At 40.9% G+C, this 24,031-nt stretch overlaps 3 protein-coding genes across 3 annotated transcripts; all 3 read left to right on the top strand.

Moving 5' to 3' along the window:
- Window positions 1-1,227: 1,227 nt before the first annotated feature.
- LOC310999811 (NACHT, LRR and PYD domains-containing protein 3-like) lies at window positions 1,228-12,084 on the top strand. The gene is made up of 12 exons (XM_083990377.1): window positions 1,228-1,626; window positions 2,594-2,683; window positions 2,966-3,008; window positions 4,973-5,086; window positions 5,192-5,252; window positions 5,434-5,656; window positions 5,996-7,781; window positions 7,937-8,107; window positions 8,469-8,642; window positions 8,765-8,938; window positions 9,888-9,934; window positions 10,390-12,084. The coding sequence occupies exons 2-12, from the start codon at window positions 2,599-2,601 to the stop codon at window positions 10,929-10,931; spliced, it is 3,420 nt and encodes a 1,139-aa protein (XP_083846503.1). The 5' UTR covers window positions 1,228-1,626; window positions 2,594-2,598; the 3' UTR covers window positions 10,932-12,084.
- A 1,008-nt stretch (window positions 12,085-13,092) lies between these two features.
- On the top strand, window positions 13,093-16,710 carry LOC310999810 (uncharacterized protein; the record flags this gene model as incomplete). Its single annotated transcript, XM_083990376.1, has 6 exons — window positions 13,093-13,135; window positions 14,919-15,035; window positions 15,200-15,266; window positions 16,123-16,236; window positions 16,342-16,402; window positions 16,582-16,710. Coding segments are annotated over exons 2-6 (483 nt in total), but the record flags the coding sequence as incomplete, so codon positions are not given.
- On the top strand, window positions 16,686-22,446 carry LOC310999005 (NACHT, LRR and PYD domains-containing protein 3-like). The gene is made up of 7 exons (XM_083989291.1): window positions 16,686-16,804; window positions 17,243-19,028; window positions 19,173-19,343; window positions 19,696-19,869; window positions 19,984-20,157; window positions 20,414-20,460; window positions 20,843-22,446. Exons 1-7 carry the CDS (start codon window positions 16,768-16,770, stop codon window positions 21,376-21,378), a joined length of 2,925 nt encoding a protein of 974 aa, XP_083845417.1. The 5' UTR covers window positions 16,686-16,767; the 3' UTR covers window positions 21,379-22,446.
- Window positions 22,447-24,031: the final 1,585 nt, after the last annotated feature.

The following is a 24,031-nucleotide window of genomic DNA, read 5'->3' as shown; positions in this document are numbered from 1 at the left end:
TCGCCATCGAGCTTTGAGTTCCGGTTTCTTCTGGTAATTAAACTTTTTTCATTAAGAGATTTGTATAAACCAGGCATGTGCACACCAGTGGCGGCTGGTGACTGAAAACATTGGGGAGGACAGGAGAAAAACCAGTCCACGGCATCATGTAATTTTATACTAGTTGACTACTTATCCAAACAAATAATTAACATATTAAATGCATATTTCAATACACCAATAACATTACCCAGTATTCACTTTTTACTTAATGATTTTAACTTAATTTTTAACCTTAAATTACATGTATTAACCATGAACTCTTTTTAATCTTAACTGCTATTTATTATGCAATTAACTTATTTATTTAAACGTATGCCATTTTAATATTCATAAATTTCCACAGGGCTACATATAGACAGATAGATAGTCTTTGTTCAGCCCTATCATTTACAGTTTTTGAAGTTGGCTAATGATGGATCTTTCTTCCCTCAGGGTTTTATGGAGAACTCAACATGTATCAGCAGAAACATAAATCCTCTATGAGGAGGACATACAGTATGTGTGAATGTCAATAAAATATACACATAACCCTAGTTTGCTCCAACACAGCCTGATGTCTCACTCCACATGAACCAGAAGAGGCAAACATCAAACATCTAATATACAGTTTAGTGTCAGTCATGATTAACTAATTAAAAACACTTTTTTACAAAGTTTAAGGAGATGTAAAGAACATTGTTTTCCACATATTTGACAGACTTTAAAAAATACTTTTATCTCTTTATTATAACTTTTTATTACATAACCATTGCATTAAACCAGCCTAGAAGGACTTTGATTAAACTCAATTCATCTCAGTAATGTAATTTTGTTACACAGTTATTAGGTTTTTATTTAATCAATTCAACTTTTTATCTCATGATTATGAAATTCTGTCACACAATTATTAGGCCACTTTTTCATTTGATTATTATTTTTCTTATACTTGTGACTTTGTCTCTTATGTAATCTCATAATTTTGACTTTTTTCACAAATTCTGCATTTTATTACACCATCATGACTTTTTTTCGTTATGAATTAAATTGTGACTTATTAATTATGAAATTTCATCACACTGTTATTATATTATTTTTTTATTACTTTTTCTCTTTTACTTTTCTTACATTGGCTTAAATGTGCTTCCATAAACCACAGTGGAGTTGGTACTGCCCCGGACACCGCTGTAATCACAGGGAAACACTCATTGTTATCTGCGGAAACCAGGCGAGTTCATACAGGAGCCTAACGGACGAGATCACTTTTAATGCAAAGCGACGGTCACGCAACATACGAAAAACAACGGATTACAGTGTTTTAGTGTATTAAAATATAACACAGATTTTGTCTGAACAGCGTGAACAGAGCAGACAGAGTTGCAGCGGAGTCTCCAACTGACTGAACCGAAAGTAAACCAGCGCCACCTCCTGTGTCCTGGGAGTAGCCTCCTGCTCCTTAAAGGAATGTTCATGGATATTTAACTGCGTCACACGACTTTTGTCTCTGGCGTTTCTGTTGTTATCAGACGGTGAAATGCAGCGAAGAGACACCATAATACATCCATGAGAGACACCGACAGCGTCTCCACCGTCTCCACCCGTTAAAAGGTGAGTTAGTTGCTGGTTATGTTTGAAAAAATCCTGACATGAAGCGGCGTAAGAAATTAAACAAACTTGTTGTTGCATAACCGCCATTTTTCCCTGGAAAGGATCCGTTTTGATTTCTAACTTTTGGCCTGTTTAGAAGTTAGTTTGAAAAACAAAACAAGAAACAGGTGTCTGTCAATTTATAACGTGTACAAGGTTTTGATATGGAATAAGGGCACAGTTTAAAGATTTGACAGGGGTGGTGAACTCAACTCAAAACACAGACTGTAACACAGGTAGCCTATAACTGACTCTTTTCTCTGAAAAATGAGGCTATTTACTTTTCCCTCTCCACCTTTCTGCTACTTTATTGACGGCCTCCTGTGATAAATATCTGACAGGTTCTCACTTCACAAAAAAACCCCTTTTTTTTTTATTTTGTGTGTGTGTGTGTGTGTGGGGGGGGGGGGTGTTAACCACTTCTTTACTTCTCTGTCAACTTCAGTGCTTTCTTTCTCCTGCAAAAATAAAAATGTAAAAATAAGAATTTTTCCCCATCTATAATTTCCACACAAGGTCCATTGCTCTCTCGGCCTACAGAACAAGTGGCATTGTTAATTTGTTATAGCATGGTACAGTAGCTTACTGTGGCAGCCTGGACACTCCGATTGTTTTTTGTTTGTTTGTTTTGGCCAAAATAAACAAAAAGGAGCACTAAATGAGACAAACCTTCCCTCCACCTTTTTTTTATGTTTGTGTAAAAAAAAGGGGGGGAAGGGGTCAGCCACCTAAACAGTGATGAGCAGTCACCCTTAATCAGCTTGCAAACATAAATTTTCATCCATTCAATATCAGACATTTATATGAAAGTTAAAAATTCTTACAGTTCAGAGCCATACATTTGTATTTTTTAAAATTTTATTACGATATCATCCTAATGGAGTCCTGTTAACATTTGTCCTGAAAACGTTTTCTTTCTTCTCTACAGGTGAAATGGAGAAACGGCATCAATCTGAGGAGGGAGGAGACGGGAAACCAGATGGAGACGCTCAGAGACAAAGGAAGACAGAAAGACCAGGTAAAACATGTTTTTTGGTTTTTATAGCGGAAGCTACAGACTCAATTTAACATCACTAATCACAAAAAAGCCAAATTATAGATTAATAATATAATATTATTGTATAGGCTAAATAAGTTGTGTTATGAAACACACCGTGCTTATGTTTTTGCACCAGTATGTTATATTTGTATTTCAAAAATGTTCACTGTTTGTCAAACTAGTTTCACAGCTGTGTTCATTTGACTTTTCACAGATAAAAGCCCAGAATAAAATCTGAGTTGTTTTCTGTTTTTATTAAAGGTGAAAGACACAAGAGAGCAGATGGAGATAGAACGTCTGATGTGTAAGTAGACCTGTTAGAAATATTAAAGGTAGGGTTGGAGATCCTATTTTGGAGCTTTTTTTTTTTTTTACAAAATTGCTCAAAATCCTCTTCACACTCCAATTGCAACCAATTGTAAAAGGTTAGTCACGTGTGGGATGGACAATCCTGTAAAAACAGCATTCCCTCCCTCCCTCCTCTGCACTTTACGCTCTACCACACTAATCACGTTCGCGATCAATGTGTTACTGTTTTTCGGTTTTCCGTTGGACTACGAACCGGCCTCCCAGGTCTCCAGATGCACTTTGAGGAATAAAAAACTACCCATCAGCATGATTGTTCATCAGCATTTAAGAGGCCACAAACTCGATAGGAGTGCCTTGTGTGGATGTAATAAAGGGGATGACTTCTGACAATTTCTTTTTGATTGAAAACAGCATACCCTTTGTTTTGTCCGTATTCAGCACCAGTTTGAGGTCAAACAAGGAAGGTAAATGCAAAAAAGAATCATATGAGTAATCCAAAGAATTAAAGAAGCTTTGCAGGTGCTTGGTGGAGTGGTGAGAGCTCATCCTATAGGCAGAGTCTGTCCCTAAGCAGTGACAAGAGAGAAGAAGCCTTCTAAATGTCAGAAGAGACATGTTTCATCTTGTCCTTGGTTACAGAGTCCAACCAGCAGCAGCAGCAGCAGCAGCGTCTTCATGTCCCAGTGGAGTCTCCCTGAAGAGCGACCACTCCATGGACCCACCTCTGGCCTTCAGTGGAGAAGAGGTTCCTCCTGATGAACGGTGAGAAGGACAAAGAAGAAAATCTTTATACAAATGGATGCAAACATGCATTAATAACATTTTATACCTTTACCTAAGTCCACAGTCTTGTAGCTTCTTTAGAAACATACTGTAATTAGCTGCAAAGTGGACACAAGAAGAAGAGAATCAATCATCTGCAAACAACAATTAAATAGACAACACATTCAGTCTGTACAGTCTCATATGTGGCTTATTGTCTTAACACTGTCTTTATAATAAAACACCAGATGCTTCAGTGCTCACATTTATTTTAGAAAACTAAGTAAAAGTAAAAAGTAAGTTTTCCATCTGATGCCACATGTTAACAGTTTTGGCTCTGTAGTTTATTGGTCGGAAATAAGCCAATTCTGGGGCGGTGCGTGGCGCGGTGGGTGGAGCGGCCGCCCCATGTGGAGGCTGCAGTCCTCGGCGCGGGCTCAGGTTCAGGTCCCACGTCGGGCAGGCCCTTCCTGCGTGTCGTTCCCCCTCTCTCTGCCTCCTCCTTTCCTGTCTATCTATACTGTGGACTATCGAATAAAGGCAAAAAGCCAAAAAATATACTTTAAAAAAAAAAGAAAAAAAATGAAATAAGCCAATTCTAGTCAATATTAAAGCAGATATCAGTGGAATGTTTTTGTTAATATAAGTCCTAAATAGTCCTATTTTCCGTCAGCAATCACTTACATGAAGTATTTCAGCCTAAACACGAGTCTCTCCGTCACTCTGCTCTGCTGTAACCCGAGGAGAAAATTTTCCTTGTGGGATACAAGTGTTACCCAATGAGGAGAGAGAACGGCATGAAGGGCTGTGTGTGCAGCCAAGGGATGCGCGTGAATGTGGTGACGTAGCACGAGGACCAATTGATGCCTGACAAGGGCGGGGGCTGCTAACTGATGGTGCGTTCAAAGAAACTCGTACTTTGTGTTTTTCCTTCCTGTGAAGTCATACCAGTTCGATCTGGTACGAGTTCACGGGTCGGAAGTTACGAGTGGCCGTTATAGGGAACTTTCACAGACAACAGGATGGTAAAAACACGAGCTACGGGTTACCTGGAACGCTACCAAGTCGTAGTTGTGACTTGAAGCTGTAACTTACGGTTTCAAAAGCCTGCCTTGAACGCAGCATTAGCCGAAACGGCCGTGAAGCTGATATCCGCTTTAAGGGAGGACACATGTTTAGTTTTGTCCTTGGTTACAGAGTCCAACCAGCAGCAGCAGCGTCTTCATGTCCCAGTGGAGTCTCTCTGAAGAGCGGCAACTCCATGTTCATTCCTCTTAACTTCAGTGGAGCAGAGGTTCCTCCTGATGAACGGTGAGAAGGACAACGTGTCCTCCAACGCTGAATAAAATATTTCTGTAAAACATCACTGTCAGTGTGAGATCTTCCTGTGTTTTCAGTCTGCACATGTATTTACAGATGGACACACTCAAGAGCTTCCAGTGACCAGACTGCTTCAAGTCAGACCCTGAACCAAAAGGTGGGTGTATTTAAAGAAAGGATCTCTGTGGGGGGGTTGGCCTCCTGCTATGTGCACTCTGTATAACAGATAGCTGCTGCCAGCAGACCTGACAAAGACAAAGATGCAGCACTGATTTCTTCACTGAGTTCTCTATTGATCATATGTAAGATATTATTGAACTGAAATTTCTTTATTTCAGGATTTTGAGGATAAAGTTTCAGAATTCATGAAATCAAATATGATGAGAGTTTGGAACGTCCTCAGTTCCAGTGGAGAGTGTGAGGGAGGCAAAGAAAAGGAGGAGGAGGTCGATGAAGAACTGACTCAGTCAGAAACTGGAGCCAAAGAAGGATTTCTACAGATCATCCTGCATGTTTTGAAGACCATGAAACAAGATGCGTACGTCTCCCTCCTCCAGCAAAGTAAGAGATTTGAGATATTGAACTATCCACTCAGGAAGAATATGTGTGTGCGTGTTCAGAATCATATATGTTTCTACTACATGTATGAAATTTGGTAGACACTGGCAACTTTAGGAGACTTAGAAAAATATGCAGTGATAAACAGGAAGTCAGCCATTTTGAATTTCCTCTGTACATTTGGTGCTGTTTTTCGTGTTGCCATGAAATAGGAAATTGCTGTTAAGCACACATTGTCCAATCTTTATATGATATATAGACAGATATTGTAGATAGTCTTTGTTCAGCCCTATCATTTACAGTTTTTTGAAGTTGGCTAATGATGAATCTTTCTTCCCTTAGGGTTTTATGGAGAACTCAACATGTACCAGCAGAAAAATAAATCCTCTATGAAAAAGACATATGAGTACATGTCTAAAGGGATTAGACACCAGGGAAATATCATACCCTTCAGTAAGATGTACACAGAACTCTACCTTCTTGATGGAGGCATCAGAGAAGTCAATAGTGAACATGAGGTGAGACAAACTGAGAAGGCCGTCAACCAACCAAGGTCAGAAGAAACACCAATCAAGTGTGACGACATCTTCAAGCCCTTACCCAAACATGGCAAACCAATCAGAACAGTTCTCACCCAGGGGATCGCAGGAATCGGTAAAACTGTCCTGGCACAGAAGTTCATGCTGGACTGGTCCGAGGACAAGGCCAATCAGGACATCCAGCTCCTGTTTTCACTTCCTTTTAGGGAGCTGAATTTACTCAGAGATAAGGAGACAAGCCTGATGGAGCTTCTGTATGTCCTCACTCCAGACCTGAAAGAATCTGGACTCAAAGACCTGAAGATATACAAAGTCCTGTTTGTACTGGACGGTCTTGATGAATGCAGACTGGATCTGGATTTTAATGGAAATCAGAGTTGTTGTGATGCTACACAGATGGCCTCAGTAGATGTCCTGCTAACAAACCTCATTGCAGGTAATCTGCTACCAAAAGCCAGTGTGTGGATCACTACCCGACCGGCTGCAGCCGGCCGCATCCCTCCACAGTATGTTGACCGGGTGACTGAGATACGAGGCTTCAGTGACCAACAGAAGGAGCAGTACTTCCACAAGAAAATTGATGATGAAAACTTGGCCAAAACAGTAGTCGCTCACATCAAGTCAACCAGAAGTCTCCACATCATGTGCCATGTGCCGGTGTTTTGCTGGATTTCCTCCATTGTCCTGGAAAAAATGTTTGCCAGTGCAGGAGGAGGGAAGATGCCAAAGACACTGACTCAGATGTACATCCACTTCCTGGCACACCAGACCACACAGAGGCAAGCCAAGTACCGCAAAGAGCAAGAACCGGACCCTCAACACACTTACAAAATGATTATGTCCCTTGGGAAGTTTGCCTTTGAGCAGTTGCAGAAAGGCAACCTGATCTTCTATGAGGAGGATCTTAGAGAGTGTGGGATTGATGTCAAAGAGGCATCTATCTACTCAGGGGTCTGCACTCAGGTCTTCAAGGAAGAGTCCTGGTTGCAGCATCAAGTCTTCTGCTTTGTCCATCTGTCTGTCCAAGAGTTTCTTGCAGCCCTGTTTGTCCATGTGACGTACAAGGTCAGTGGGGTCAACCTGATGATCAAGGAATCTGGAGAATCACCCAAAGCAAAGTCTGTGTCCGACGTACACAAAGCAGCAGTGGACAGTGCTTTAGAAAGCAACAATGGCCACCTGGATCTCTTCCTACGTTTCCTCCTCGGACTCTCTCTGGACTCCAGTCAGGATCTGCTCAGAGGCCTGAAGATACAGGTCCAAACCTGTGACTCTCAGAGTCACAAGGAAACCATCAAGTACATCAAAGACAGAATCCAGCAGAGTCCTCACCCTGACAGGTGTATAAATCTCTTCCACTGTCTGAGTGAGTTGAATGATGACTCTCTGGTGGAGGAGATCCAGAAGTACTTGGACTCAGGCCGAGACTCGAGTACAGATGAATTCTCTTCAACTCAGTGGGCAACTCTGGTCTTTGTGTTGCTGACCTCTCAGGAGAATCTAGAGCTGTTCGAACTGAAGAAGTACTCCAGGAATGACGAAGGTCTTCAGAGGCTCCTCCCAGTCCTCGAAGCATCCAAATCAGCAAAGCAAGTGTCTCTGCTAGTCTTACAAATTTCACCATGACATATCATATGAGTGTTTGTGAAGCCTTAAGCAAACCTTTCAAAATCAGTGTTTTAGATGACTGATGACTTGTAGATGATGTAATAGGAACTTAAAGTCTTTTGTCTTTGTCCATCAGGTTGAATGACTGTGGACTCAGTGCAACCTGCTGCCAGGCTCTGTCCTCCTCTCTCAGCTCAGCATCAGAGCTGTGTGATTTAGACTTAAGTGACAATAGTTTACAAGACTCTGGACTTGAGCTCTTCTGCCCTGGACTCCAGAGTCCACACTGCAGACTGAAGACACTCAAGTGAGCAACATGAATTTTCTGGATCTCTTCCAGTTCCTAATATTTCTTACTGATAGTTAAGCATCAGTAGATAATGGTGATTTTTGCCAACCCCTTTCTTCTGACGTAACCAACTTGATGACTCCCAGATATACTAAGCTCAAGCCCCTTTTCCACTGGTCAGAATACCTCCTAACACAACATAAAAAGGCTTAATTGCCATTGGTTTGAACAGAACATCTATGAACTCAATCTTCCTTCCTGGGTTTACCCATGTTTATAAAACATGTGTACACCCACTGATGTCAGTTGAAAGGGGGATAATATCCACTCATGGTACCTGCAAGATGTGTCCTAATGACTTCTCTGTTTGTTCATTCAGTCTTAACAGATGTGATCTCACCCAGAGATGCTGTGAACAGCTGGCTTCAGTCCTCAGCTGTTCCTCATCACAGCTTCAGGAGCTGGACCTGAGCGACAATGACATCGGAGACGAGGGAGTGCAGCGACTCAGCATCGGACTGGGAAACGAGTGCTGTAAACTGGAAACACTCAGGTAACGTTACTCTGGAACGGTGGTCATCCCTCACCGTGACTCTGTCCTGACACACTCAGCTTTCTCTCTTAACATTTTAGTAGCTTTTGTTTAAGTCTCATCTGAATTCTGTTGCTCACCAGGTTGTCGTTCTGCTGTGTTACGGAGAGAGGTTGTGGTTTCTTGGCCTCAGCAGTAAAGTCCAACCCCTCCTACCTGAAAGAGATTGACCTGAGCTACAATCACCTGGGAGAGTCTGGAGTGAAGCTCATCTCTGAAACTCTGGAGGAGGGACAATGGGGATCAGCAAAACTGAGGTAAAAACAACAAAAAAACATACACAATCAATGTGTCACTACATCACAAGTGAATATCATTAGAAATCCTTGTCAGGCATTCTGGCAGACCGGCCAACCTGTACGCATTTTGCATAGCAGTTACGCAATTTGACATCAAATTACGCTGGTATGATTCGCCTCTTTAAACTACGCAAAAAGCTGCTGACATCTGTGAGTTCGGTGAGAAATGTGCATGTGCAATACTCATGTCTGACAACACGATGCAGCAGTGTGGGGGTGAAGCAGTTTCCACCAATTATTGTAGAGTAGCGGAGAATAACGAGTCTGCCGAACCTATAGTGTTATAGCCCCGCTCCCATCCTTCCTGCCTCCTGCCCTCTGCCTCCCTCCCTGTGCCCCCCGCATCAGATAAAAAGCCAAAGTGTGTGTGTGTGTGTGTGTGTGTGTGTGTGTGTGTGTGTGTGTGTGTGTGTGTGTGTGTGTGTGTGTGTGTGTGTGTGTGTGTGTGTGTGTGTGTGTGTGTGTGTGTGTGTGTGTGTGTGTGTCAGCAAACCTGACAACTTTTGATAAAGGTGTACCTACTTTCACAGTAAAAATACAACATTGAGCCGCATGACAAGTGGTACTCAATTATTTTCAGTGTGTGAATGGGTGAATGTGATGTACTGTAAAGCGCTTTGGGTATCGTTCAGGTATAGTAAAGCGCTATATACTAAATACAGACCATTTACCATTTACCATTTATTTTGCTAGGTTGGCAGGTCTGCTCTGGTCTGATCCCATAGAGGATCCTCATCACAGCAGCCTGGGTTCTAATCCAACTCACGGTCCTTATTCCCTGTCTCTCTCACTGTCCTATCATAGTAAAAAGCCCAACATATACAGTATCTTAAAAAAAGAAACCCATTTTGTCCCTTTGCAAACACTTAAATTTGTGTTCATGCTGTCTGTACCTTTGTATCACCAGAGTCGACCACAATGCAGAATGCTGGCTGAAACCTGGACTGACTAAATGTAAGTTAAAATATTCTATCGTGATGTAACACACACACAATGACCAGTGATGGTGACAGTGTTGATCACAGGGAGAAACTGTGGTCCAGGTTACACCTGCTGTCTCAGTCAACTGGACTTGGATGTAGATACTTGAAGACAGTGTTTTAGGGTTTGAGTTGACAATGAAACTTTGACAGATGATGTCAGTAGAGTAGGGTTAGGGTTAGAAAGTAAAGTAAAAAGTAGGGACCTTTAGAGGATGTCAGTAGAGTGGGTGGTCCTTCAGTGGACAACAGTAGAGTGGACCAGAATTGTATTGGTTGATGGACAAGCTACAGTAGGTTAAAGACTTAGGACAGGTTTTCCACCTTGGTTGTGGATTTGATTTGAACCAGAAAACATAACAAAAATGTTTGTGGTGGTTGATATTAGACTATTATTATTTCTAATTTGATCTCTTCCTCCTGCCTCAGATGCATGTAATCTCACACTGGATATGAACACCACCCACAAACTCCTCATTATCTCTGAAGGGAACCGAAAAGCTGCCCAGGGCATGGAGCCGCAGTCGTATCCCGACCACCCTGAAAGGTTTGACTACTGGGCCCAAGTCCTGACCCAGCAGGGCCTGAGCAGCCGCTGCTACTGGGAGGTGGAGTGGGGAGGAAATTGGGCCGTGATCGGGGCGGCCTACAAGAGCATCGGTCGCAAGGGTGACAGCAATGACTGTATGATAGGACACTACAAGATGTCTTGGGCTCTGCACTGTTCTGGTCAGAGGTACACTGCATATCACAACGACAAGGACTTTGCAGTTGCCGTTCGCTCCGGTGGCAGCCACAGGGTGGCGTTATACCTGGACTGGGAGGCTGGCATCCTGTCCTTCTACAGAGTCTCTCCTGGAAGGTCACTGACACATCTCTACACCTTCTTCACCAAGTTCACTGAGCCTGTGTACCCAGGGTTTAGGGTCTGGGACCCCGGCTGCTCTATCACACTGTGTCAGCTGAACTAGCTGACAGTGTGATCTTCCTTTCAGCAGAGATAACTCACCTGGCAGTGAAATACCCCACCTGTCCCCCAACAGGTGACTCCCCATCATGTGGAGAGACTAGGAAAAAAAACAACAGTCAGGCAGCAGAGGATGTGTTCTTTGTTTTGTTTGTTTAGAGTAAAGTAACACTTTTTAGAAAATGTCAAACATTCCTCACTGCCACTAGATGTCTCACTAGAAACTTCATAGGGAACATCCCAGCTTCTGTTCAACCACAACAACACTGACACAGACGGTAAAGACACTGAAAGAGATGATAAAAGCTGACTGGAGTCAGGAGCCGTTAAGAAAACTTTAAACTTTCTGGATGTTGTCAAAGGTCTAAGGTTTTTCATTTGTCATTTCTTGTACGGTGTACAAAGAGATGAAATTGTGTGCTCCTAGATTAAAAGCAGTGCAAAAATCAGAGCATTGCTGGAACCATTTTAATGGTCGACCAGGATTTCAGCAGGTCGTTGCCAAGGTCACTTTCACCTTAACACTGTACTCTTCTCACTATAATACTATATATAATACTACACTATAATATGAACACTAGAACCATAACATTCACTAACACACAATACACACAGACGGGGTGTGGCTCCATCTGTTCAGAGAGAAGTTTTGGTTTTTCATGATGTTTCTCTTCTTATTTGAAATTATGGTTTTGTTTGTTCACATTATGTATTTGTGTAATGTAGTTCACAGTGTTGACACAGGTATTAATCATCAATGAACCAATGATAGTTTTCATTATCCATAATAATGACTGAAATATGAATGAACTTGACACCCCATGGGTGTGTAAAATAATTCCCGTAGTCGTATTTGATTTCATGCAACTGTGTCTGTCACAGTCAAAACTGAACTGATTACATGACATCAACCATGGATAATCTAAACTGATAAACAGCTCAGTGGTTTGTCTCAGTGATGACGTGTGAGTTCAGATCAATCAATGACTGAAAATCACACGCCGTATTAAAATACAGAAAACCTTCAGAAATGTTTTATTAATCGCCTGTGGGAAATTGTTATGTAAAAGTGTTTGATTTCACATGTACAAATACTGTATAATAGAAATGAAAAATTATAATATAACCACCATATTCAAAATACAAAGTATAACAAATATAACCTATCAATAATAAACTCTATACATTGTTATTATTTACGTGTCATTGTTGGTTTGTACAGCTTGAATTACGAACAGAATTTGGTAATAAAGAACAATGTCCAAATAAATCTACAGTGCAATATTGGAACATGTTGATTCATATATCTGTTTAGTTATTTATTCATAAATTCATGCATGTGTTTATAATCTATCACTCCATTCTGTTCATGTATGGATCCATTGTTGTGAAACATTCTGCAGTACTGCATTTTGACCAGCAGAGGTCGCCATCAAGCTAGAAGTTCCATTAACTTCCGCTTATTAAACGTTCATTAAAACTGTGTAGAGATGTGTATATATATAGATATAACGACCATTGGTTTCCACATATTTGCTAGGCTTTTTAAAAATACTTTTTAATCTCATAATTATGACTTTTTTATTATTATTATGTCATAATCATTGCAATCAACTCAATGTCAATTTGTGTCAATTATTTGTTTCACAATTATGGCTTTTTATTTGATAAATTTACCCATTAATCTCACTATTATGAAATGTTGTTGCTCAATTATTACTTTTTTATTTTTATTTATCTCATAATTGGGATTTTTCCCTCATAAATATGAAATGTTATCACACCGTTACTTTCTATTAGATAATGACTTTTTAATCTCAATTAGCCGATTACATTTTTGTCACAATTTTTTTTATTCATATTTTTTCTTCTTCTTTTCTTTATAAATGCACATTGACAATGTAACAGTGACGATTATATTATTTAAATTTACGCAGACATAGTCACAGTGTGTGAGTGTGTGTGTGTGTGTAGACAGTCTGGATGAAGCAGCTGCAGTTGAGTCTCTAACTAAACCGAAACTAAACTAACGAAGCCTCCTGTGTCGTCCTATGATTGGTCCCCGGGCGTCGGGTGTCTTCGGGTTTCTTCGGGTCACTGCACTGACCATGACCTTGTATAAATGTATCATCTAACTGCGTCACTCGACTTTCAGTCTTTTGGGTGTCGGTTGTGTCGTTAATAGCTATCAGACGGACTCGTTAAACGGTAAGTTACTTTTAATAAATTAATGTCGATGAAAATGTTCTGAGATAAAACATCAAGAAACAAAGACGGTTCAGCTCGTTATAAGAAAATAAACATTCTGTTGATTTGCTTTGGTCTGACTTGTGGCCCCTTAAGAAGTTAGTTCAAAAACCAGATATCTGTAAATTTATCAATAAATTATCCAATATTTAAATTGAATCAAATTTTAAAAAGCCACAGTTTAATGTATTTTGACAGTGGTAACTGTCACTGATGTAAGAAACTGTGGACTGGGGCGTGGCGCAGTGGTTAAAGCGGCTACCCCATGTTGAGGCTACAGTCCTCAACGCAGGCATCCCCGGTTTGAATCCCGCGTCGGGCAGACCTTTCCTGCATGTCATTCCCCCTCTCTCTGCTTCCCCCTTTCCTGTCTATGTCACTGTGCTATCAAATAAAAGCCGAAAAAGCTAAAAAATATATACTTAAAAAAAAGAAAAGAAACTGTGGACTGAAAACATTGGGTCACTCTTATCTCTCGGAACAGTTAAAGGCTGAACTGGACTGATAAGACTCACTTACTTTTACTTTTTCTTATCTTTCTGCTGTTATTTAATGATGCACAAAAAATGACATTGAAATACATAAATAAATACATATAATAATGAAGGTCGCCACTGACCCATTTTTAGGTTTTAAATGCAAAAAACTACCACATAAATTTGTTTATTGCATCAATGTTTTTTGACTTTGTCAGGAACCTATATTTAGACAAAATAAAACAAAAACATTTTTTTCACTAAATTCTAAAATTCTCTGGTTATAATTATGACATTTGTGTTAAAAGGATAGGAACAATAATGAGAGTTAAAACTGCAAAACTAACCTTTTCATGGATAAGGAAGCACAACATACAACAATGTAAGAACGTAACCAAGAGATGAACAAATGTGATGATAAATAATTGTTTTTAGTGTGTTTTTACAGCTGATGTAAGACTCAGGTCAAAACCAACCCTAACACAAGAGATGGTAGCAGAAAGCTAACAAGAGGAATGTTAAATTTAAGTCAAGAGGTATAATGACAAAAAAGCCCCAGGGGCCCACACCAAAAATACTAAAACCAACATTTTCATGGAAATGAAAAATTGGATGAAAAAAAAATGTTCTAGTGTATTTTACAGCTGATTTAAGACAGGGGTCAAAGCCGACCCTAACACAAGAGACAGTGGCAGAAAGCTAACACAAGACAAAGGTTAAATGGATAATTGCAAAGAATATTCTAAAATGTAGCTAAATCTTCCCCAAAACACAAGAAAATGTATACTGAACAAACAAACTTTATGTTGCTCCAATGTTTTCGTGCCTGCAGAACAAGTGGCATTTTTTTATTTGTTACAACATAGTAGCTTACATGTATAGAAGCCTAGACAGGTGATACTCTTTATTAGGATTTGTTCTTCGTGGAATAACAGAGCTTTGTTTTTTCCAGATTATGTGATAGTCTTAGGCAAAACTAAATATTTGATACCATCTCAATATTACAGCCCCCTCTGTTGGACAAAACAAACAAAAACAAGCACAAAATGAGATTTATGATCTATTCTGAATCTTTTTTTTATAATATTATAAAAATTGGGGAGTGGTCACCCCAAATGAGCTTGTTAACATTAATTCCATACATCCAATATCAGTTCAGACCCTTGAAACTTTTGTATTTTTATTTAATTCTGATGTCATTCTCATGGAGTCCTGTAACATTTACACAGAGACATTAAATGAACCTGTGTTTTCTTTCTTCTTCACAGGTGAAATGGAGAAACTGCATCGATTACAGATTGACCTTGAGGAGGCAGGAGAAAGGAAACCAGATGGAGATGCTCAGAGAAAACGGAAGACAGAAAGTGATGGAGACAAGAGATCAGGTACAAAAAAAACAACATATTTTTGATGTTTACAGTGGAAGCTACACACTCAATTTACAGTATCACCACAAATCACTAAAAAATAACTTATTTATAATCATAACATCATATATCTGGCTCATGTTTGTGCACTAAGGTGTTATATTTTTCAATTTTCATTGAAGGTAAAAGACACAAGAGAGCAGATGGAAGAAGAACATCTGATCTGGCCAGCTGTGACTTGCAAGATGTGTGAGTAGACCTGTTAGAAATATTAAAGCTACAGTTGCTAAGTCGACGTGAAAGTATCTATGTATGTAGTACCTCTATGAACCTCTGCCAAGCGTCCCACCCCTGCCTCCACATACACACACACACACACACACACACACACACACACACACACACACACACACACACACACACACACACACACACACAGACAAAGTAGCCATAGCACACGCACAAAAGGCCTATCTTATCCACAGCTATCAGAGACTGCAAAACGATCTCACATCTCCCCCACCATGAAAAACACGGGCAAGTTGCTAACTAAGAACAACAGTCTTCTTCTTACTTGTTTTCTCTGTGTAAATGGTTGATGTCCACAGTGGCATCGGCAGTTTTACATTTTTTGGCAAGCTCATAGCAACACTTTTTTGTGTGTGTGTGTGTGTGGGGGGGGGGGGGGGGGGGGGCATAGGACGAGCTCTAACCACACACATGTCCCCACATGTGTGTGGTTAGAGCTCGTCCTATGGGCTCTATGCACAGCTCCACCACTTCCTGAATTTAAGGCAGGTCCTTCATTTCCTGTCTTACATTATTGGACAAACTGATTAATCCAGGTGTGTCTGACCATTGTGACTACTCAGACACACCTGGATTAATCAGTTTGTCCAATAATGTAAGACAGGAAATCAAGGACCTGTCTTAAATTCAAGAAGTGGTGGAGCTGTACATAGAGCCCATATGGGCAGACTCTGCCCCTAAGCAGCTGTCATGTCCTATCAAAATAAAGGCAAAAATGTCCAAAATATATTTTACTGTAAGAAAGAAGCTTTCTAAATGACAGAACCGACATGTTTCATCTTGTCCTTGGTTACAGAGTCCAACCAGCAGCAGCAGCGTCTTCATGTCCCAGTGGAGTCTCAATGAAGAGCGACCACTCCATGGGTCTTCCTCTGAAGTTCAGTGGAGAAGAGGTTCCTCCTGATGAAAGGTGAGAAGGACAACGTGTCCTCCAACACTGAATAAAATATTTCTGTAAGACATCACTGTCAGTGTGAGATCTTCCTGTGTTTTCAGTCTGCACATGTATTTACAGATGGACACACTCAGGAGCTTCCAGAGACCAGACTGCTTCAAGTCAGGCCCTGAACCAAAAGGTGGGTGTATTTAAAGAAAGGAGCTCTGTGGGGGGGTTGGCCTCCTGCTATGTGCACTCTGTATAACAGATAGCTGCTGCCAGCAGACCTGACAAAGACAAAGATGCAGCACTGATTTCTTCACTGAATTCTCCGCTTATCATATATGGAAAATATTATTAAACTGATTTTTGTTTCAGGATTTTAAGGACAAAGTTTTCGAGTTCATTAACTCAAACATGATGAGAGTTTTGGACATCCTCAGTTCCAGTGGAGAGTGTGAGGAAGGTAAAGAAAAGGAGGAGGAGCTCGATGAAGAACTGATTGAGTTGAAAACTGGAGCCAAAGAAGGATTTCTACAGATCGTCCTACTTGTTTTGAAGACCATGAAACAAGATGTGTACGCCTCCCTCCTTCAGCAAAGTAAGAGATTAGAGATATTGATATTGAAATATTCTCTCAGGAAGTGTATGTGTGTGAGTTTAGAGTCATATGTTTCTACCACATGGATGAAATTTGGTAGACACATCAAACATAAAGAGACTTGCAGAAAATATTGCAGCAATAAAAGGAAGTCAGCCATCCTCTGTAGTTTAAGGTCTGTTTGGCAATTTATGGGCAAAGTACTTTAAAAACCTTGCATATCAACTTTGGTCGACTTGATCATAAGGCCTTTGCGATGCTGAATTGTATGATAGATAGATAGATAGATAGATAGATAGATAGATAGATAGATAGATAGATAGATAGATAGATAGATAGATAGATAGATATTCCACTCCATTTTATATCCATTAACAATTTAAACAAAAAAGTGTTGTTTGTTTTAAGTTGGCTAACGATGAATCTTTCTTCTTTTAGGGTTTTATGGAGAACTCAACATGTATCAGCAGAAACATAAATTCCATATGAGAAAGACGTGTGAGTACATGTCTGGAGGGATTACACACCAGGGCAATGTCATACCCTTCAATAAAATATACACAGAACTCTACCAACTTGATGGAGACATCAGAGAAGTCAATAGTGAACATGAGGTGAGACAAACTGAGAAGGCCGTCAACCGACCAAGGTCAGAAGAAACACCAATCAAGTGTGAAGACATCTTCAAGCCCTTACCCAAACATGACAAACCAATCAGAACGGTTCTCACCCAGGGGATCGCAGGAATCGGTAAAACTGTCCTGGCACAGAAGTTCATGCTGGACTGGTCCAAGGACAAGGCCAATCAGGACATCCAGCTCCTGTTTTCTCTTCCTTTTAGGGAGCTGAATTTACTCAGAGATGAGGAAACAAGCCTGATGGAGCTTCTGTATGTCCTCACCCCAGGCCTGAGAGAATCGGGAATCAAAGACCTAAAGATGTACAAAGTCCTGTTTGTACTGGACGGTCTTGATGAATGCAGACAGCCCCTGGATTTTAATGGAAGTAAGAGATGCTGTGATGCTACACAGGTGGCCTCAGTAGATGTGTTGCTAACAAACCTCATTGCAGGTAATCTGCTACCAAAAGCCAACGTGTGGATCACTACCCGACCGGCTGCAGCCGGCTGCATCCCTCCACAGTATGTTGACCGGGTGACTGAGATACGAGGCTTCAGTGACCAACAGAAGGAGCAGTACTTCCACAAGAAAATTGATGATGAAAATTTGGCCAAAAGAGTAGTCACTCACATCAAGTCAACCAGAAGTCTCTACATCATGTGCCATGTGCCGGTGTTTTGCTGGATTTCCTCCATTGTCCTGGAAAAAATGTTTGTCGGTGCAGGAGGAGGAAAGATGCCAAAGACACTGACTCAGATGTACATCCACTTCCTGGCACACCAGACCACACAGATGCAAGCCAAGTACTGCACAGAGCAAGAACTGGACCCTCAACTCACTTACAAGATGATTATGTCCCTTGGGAAGTTGGCCTTCGAGCAGTTGCAGAAAGGCAACCTGATCTTCTATGAGGAGGATCTTAGAGAGTGTGGGATTGATGTCAAAGAGGCATCTATCTACTCAGGGGTCTGCACTCAGGTCTTCAAGGAAGAGTCCTGGTTGCAGCATAAAGTATTCTGCTTTGTCCATCTGTCTGTCCAAGAGTTCCTTGCAGCCCTGTTTGTCCATGTGACGTACAAGGTCAGTGGTGTCAACCTGATGATCAAGGAATCTGGAGAATCACCCAAAGCAAAGTCTGTGTCCGACGTACACAAAGTAGCAGTGGACAGTGCTTTAGAAAGCAACAATGGCCACCTGGATCTCTTCCTGCGTTTCCTCCTTGGACTCTCTCTGGACTCCAGTCAGGATCTGCTCAGAGGCCTGACGATACAGGTCCAAACCTGTGACTCTCAAAGTCGCGATGAAACCATCAAGTACATCAAAGACAGAATCCAGCAGAGTCCTCACCCTGACAGGTGTATAAATCTCTTCCACTGTCTGAGTCAGTTGAACGATGACTCTCTGGTGGAGGAGATCCAGAAGTACTTGGACTCAGGCCGAGACTCTGGTACAGATGAATTCTCTTCAACTCAGTGGGCAACTCTGGTCTTTGTGTTGCTGACCTCTCAGGAGAATCTAGAGCTGTTCGAACTGAAGAAGTACTCCAGTAACGAAGAAGGTCTTCAGTGGCTCCTCCCAGTCCTCAAAGCATCCAAATCAGCAAAGTAAGTGTCTCTGCAAATCTTACAAATGTCACCATGACATATCATATGAGTGTTTGTTAAACCTTAAACGCACACCTTTCAAACTCAGTATTGCAGATGACTCCATGTTATACTGACTTAAAGTCTTTTGTCTTTGTGCATCAGGTTGAATGACTGTGGACTCAGTGCAACCTGCTGCCAGGCACTGTCCTCCTCTCTCAGCTCAGCATCAGAGCTGTGTGATTTAGACTTAAGTGACAATAGTTTACAAGACTCTGGAGTTGAGCTCCTCTGCCCCGGACTCCAGAGTCCACACTGCAGACTGAAGACACTCACGTGAGCAAGAGTAGTTCCTAATATTTTCTTACTGGTAGTTAAGCATCAGTAGATCATGTTTTTTTGCCAACCCTTCTCCTCTGAAGTAAATAACTTAATGACTCCTGGATGGTTTGTACCAAACTTAAGCCCCTTTTCCATTGATCAAAAAACCTACTTATACCTAACCACAGAGATGGGTTTCATTGCCATTGGTGTTTACACAACATCAATGTTAGCTCTGTCTTCCTCCCCACGTTTTCCAGGGCCTAGAAAAAGCCTGGGTACTCCCACTAATGTCAGTTGAAAGGGGGGAAAATATCGATTCATGGTCCCTGTAGGATTTATCCTAATGACTTCTCTGTTCATTCAGTCTTAACAGATGTGGTCTCACCCAGAGATGCTGTGAACAGCTGGCTTCAGTCCTCAGCTGTTCCTCATCACAGCTTCAGGAGCTGGACCTGAGCAACAATGACATCGGAGACGAGGGAGTGCAGCGACTCAGCGTCGGACTGGGAAATGAGTGCTGTAAACTGGAAACACTCAGGTAATGTTACTCTGGTTGTCCCTCACCATGACTCTGTCCTGACACACTCAGCTTTCCCTCTAAACATTTTGTCAGTTTTTGTTTGAGGTTCATTTGGATTCTGCCTCTCACCAGGTTGTCGTTCTGCTGTGTTACGGAGAGAGGTTGTGGTTTCTTGGCCTCAGCAGTAAAGTCCAACCCCTCCTACCTGAAAGAGATTGACCTGAGCTACAATCACCTGGGAGAGTCTGGAGTGAAGCTCATCTCTGAAGCTCTGGAGGAGGGACAATGTGAATCAGCAAAACTGAGGTAAAAAAAAAAAAACAGTCAGTGGGCTGCTACATCACAAGTGGGTATCATTGGAAAATCCTTTCTGACTTTCCCTTCCACTGATTTCCTGTCTCTCTCATTATCCTATCATAATAAAGGAGTAAAAGAGCAAATATATATCTATTTAAAGACACCCAATCTGTCCCTGTATCTCCTTGAGGTGGGTATTCATGCCTTCTGTACCTTGTGATCCAGATCTCAGATCTTCATGACATATTTCATATTCTCCCTGCAGAGTCGACCACAGTGCAGAGTGCTGGCTAAAACCTGGACTGACTAAATGTAAGTCAAGATATTATATAATGACCAGTGAGAGTGACAGTGTTGATCACAGGGAAACACTGTAGCCTAGTTCACACCTGGCATCTCAGTCAACTGGTGTTTTAGGGTTTGAGTTCACAATGAAACTTTGACAAATGATGTCAGTAGAGTAGGTGGTTCTTCAGACCAGACACCGCTGCTGAAGGTACATGGCAGTGGCCTGAGTGTCCTGCCTGAGCACTTCTTTTGGTTGATAAAGGAGCTACAGAAGGTGAGGGACTTGACAAGTTTTCGGCCTTGTTTGTGGGCAGATTTGAGACAGAAAACATAATTCCAGGTTTGTGGTGGGATGATATTAGATTTGTGTTATTTCTAATTTGATTCACTTTTAATGCTTCCTCAGATGCATGTGATCTCACACTGGATGTGAACACCGCCCACAAACTCCTCATTATCTCTGATGGGAACCGAAAAGTCACCCAGGGTATAGAGCAGCAGCCGTATCCTGACCACCCTGACAGGTTTGACTACTGGCCCCAAATCCTGACCCAGCAGGGCCTGAGCAGCCGCTGCTACTGGGAGGTGGAGTGGGAAGGGAACTGGGCCGGGATCGGAGTGGCCTACAAGAGCATCCGTTGCAAGGGTGACACCAACGACTGTTTGATAGGATACAACAGGAACTCTTGGGCTCTGCACTGTTCTGGTCAGAGGTACACTGCATATCACAAAGAAAAGAGCTACACCATTGCAGTTCCCTCCGGGGGCAGCCACAGGGTGGCGGTGTATCTGGACTGGGAGGCTGGCATCCTGTCCTTCTACAGAGTCTCTCCTGGAAGGTCACTGACACATCTCCACACCTTCTTCACCACATTCACTGAGCCTCTGTACCCAGGGTTTAGGATAACTAGCTGCTCTATTAGACTGTGTCAGCTGAAATAGCTCAGAGGATGTTCCTGTCAGCAGAGATGACTCACCTGGCAGTGGAATACCTTGAATCAAAGGCAACTAGAATTGTATTTGTCATCAGTTAGGAACAGTCACACTGATGCATTGTGAACTGATCAAGCCTCTTGGATAAAAGCTGAAACGTCTTCCTAGACAAAGTCCAGTTGCCTTCGAGTCAATTTGTTTCCCAGAGATAACTATGACCTGGATGAATGGGAATATCCATAGACACAAGAGACTAATGACCCTTTTCCATTCACACTACTTATCTCGACTCAGTTCTTTTGCTTTGCCATCAGGGATAGTACCTGGTACCTGGTACTTTTTTTGGTATGGTTGATACTAAGATGTGACATCAACTGACTGCCGGCCACTGATTGGCCTGACTGTCACTGGAAAGGTTTTTTAAAAACACACTGGCAACAGCGCCCAATGATCTCTACTGCAATTGTTGTTGTTGTTTTTCTTTAGCGCAAGTTAAATGGGTGCTGTGCGCAAAACCACATTGTGGTCCGCTGACAAGGTGCAGACGTTCCTTGTTTGGTGGCTGATGAGAGGATCCAGGAGAGCTAGACGGAGTGATGTACGATGACGACCCCACCCACGTAGAGGAGGTATTATGAAGAACTCAGTAATGGAAAATGACCAAAACCAAAGAGAGTTGAATTGAGTAGAGCCAAGTAGTGCTAAGTGTGTAATGATATAGAACCATAACATACATTAACAGACACCCAGGGTTTCTAACCTCTCCAGCGCTGATTCATTGTAGTTTATCATATATTATCTATTGTATATGTTCTTTCTTTTATGTGATATACTCTTTCTTTGTAATGTTTTATTAAAGTGCAAACAATAAACAAACAAACAAACAAAAAACACACACAGAGGGGGCGTGGCTCCATCTGCTCAGAGCAAAGTTTTGGTTTTTCACGGTGGTTCACTTTTTTTATTTGTAATGATGGTTTTGTTTGTTCACATTATGTCTTTGTGTAATGTAGTTCACAATATTGACATAGGAATTAATCACAGATGAACCATTGATACTTTTCAATAATAATGACTGAAATATGAATGATTAATATATTTGAGCGAGACTGGTATAATAAACTATATATCAATATCTATTGCCGATGTATAAAATAAAATGCAATATTTGATTATATCCAACTGTGTCTGTCACATCTGTCACAGTCAAAACTGAAACAGTTACATGACATCAACCATGGACTGATAAAGTGCTCAGTTGTTTGGCTCATTGATGATGTGTGAGAGTTCAGATCAATCAATGAAAAGAATTAAAAAAAACATGAAACTCCCATATTCAAAACAAAAATCAATGAAAACTATTTTGTCATTTTTTATGTGCATTATCTATGCAGTTCATCGTCTGTCACTGCATTCTTGTTCATGTACTGATCAGTTGTGAAACATTCTGCAGTACCTCATTTTTGACCAGCAGAGGTCGCCATTGAGCTCTGAGGACTGGCAACTTTGGGTAATTAAACCTGCATTAAAACTGTAGAGATAACCATTAACAGGTTCATAGAGATTCACGTCACCATCACTGTGGGGTGAGGAGCAGTAGAGGTTAGTGCGGAGGGCCGTACACCAGCTTCAATTACATTTCAATTACATTTATTATACAATTATTTTATTTGATTAATATTACTTTTTATTTCACTATTGTGAAATTTTATCAATCATTTATTACTTTTTTATTTGATGATTTTTATTTGTCTACTTTGTCTCTTAGTTATGTCTTTAATTCTTTCCTTTTCTCATATAATTATATAATTATATATTTTGTTACACTATTATGACTTATTTGATCATTTTGATTTGATGATCATGACTTTTAATTGTGATTTTTGTGAAAAGTTTGCACATTATAAAATTTTAATCACACAGTTTTTACTTTTTATTATGTTTTTGTCACACAAGTATGGCTTTAATCTCATAATCAGGTGACTCGTAACTTGTTCCTGACTGGAGAAATTGGAAGTGTTACAACTGACCGATGTTACAACCATTCCTGGTCTCCCCTAAATCACTTTGAATTTACTCAGACAGATTGTGTGTAAACGGGTTGAATGAAGCTGCAGCTGAGTATCTGACTCATGGAACCTCCTGCTCCGTCCTTATCGTCCTCTTCCCCTCCTACAGGTCATATCACCTCGTATAACTTTATGATTAAACTTTGATCCAACACCTTTAGACTTTCTGTCATTTTGGTGAAATGCAGCGGAGAGACACCGACGACGTCTCCACCTGTTAAACGGTAAGTTAATGTTAATTTTAATGTTAATGTTATTGTTAATGTTAGTGTTAGTCTGAGGAAAGGGCAGGAAAACAACAAACAAAGATGGTTCAGCTCGTTCTAAGAAATTAAACGACATTGTGTTGAGTCATCATCGCCGTTTTGAATCGACTTATTTCTGCTGTAGGCTACTTCCACACTTGTCTAACTTTCCCCTTTAAATTAAAACTTCATTCAACCTTTAAGTTTCATACAAACATAAAATTTAAAATTGAGATTTATTTTTTTCATGGGACATGGGCTACATATTAATGAACATTTCCATGTAAATATGCTTGAGACTAAAGCCCATTAAGGCTCATTTCCATCTCCAGTCCCACTGGCAGGTTG

The sequence above is a fragment of the Trachurus trachurus genome, assembly GCF_905171665.1.
Source record: "Trachurus trachurus genome assembly, chromosome: 16".
Taxonomy (NCBI): domain Eukaryota; kingdom Metazoa; phylum Chordata; class Actinopteri; order Carangiformes; family Carangidae; genus Trachurus; species Trachurus trachurus.
This window is presented reverse-complemented; position numbering and strand designations above follow the sequence as displayed.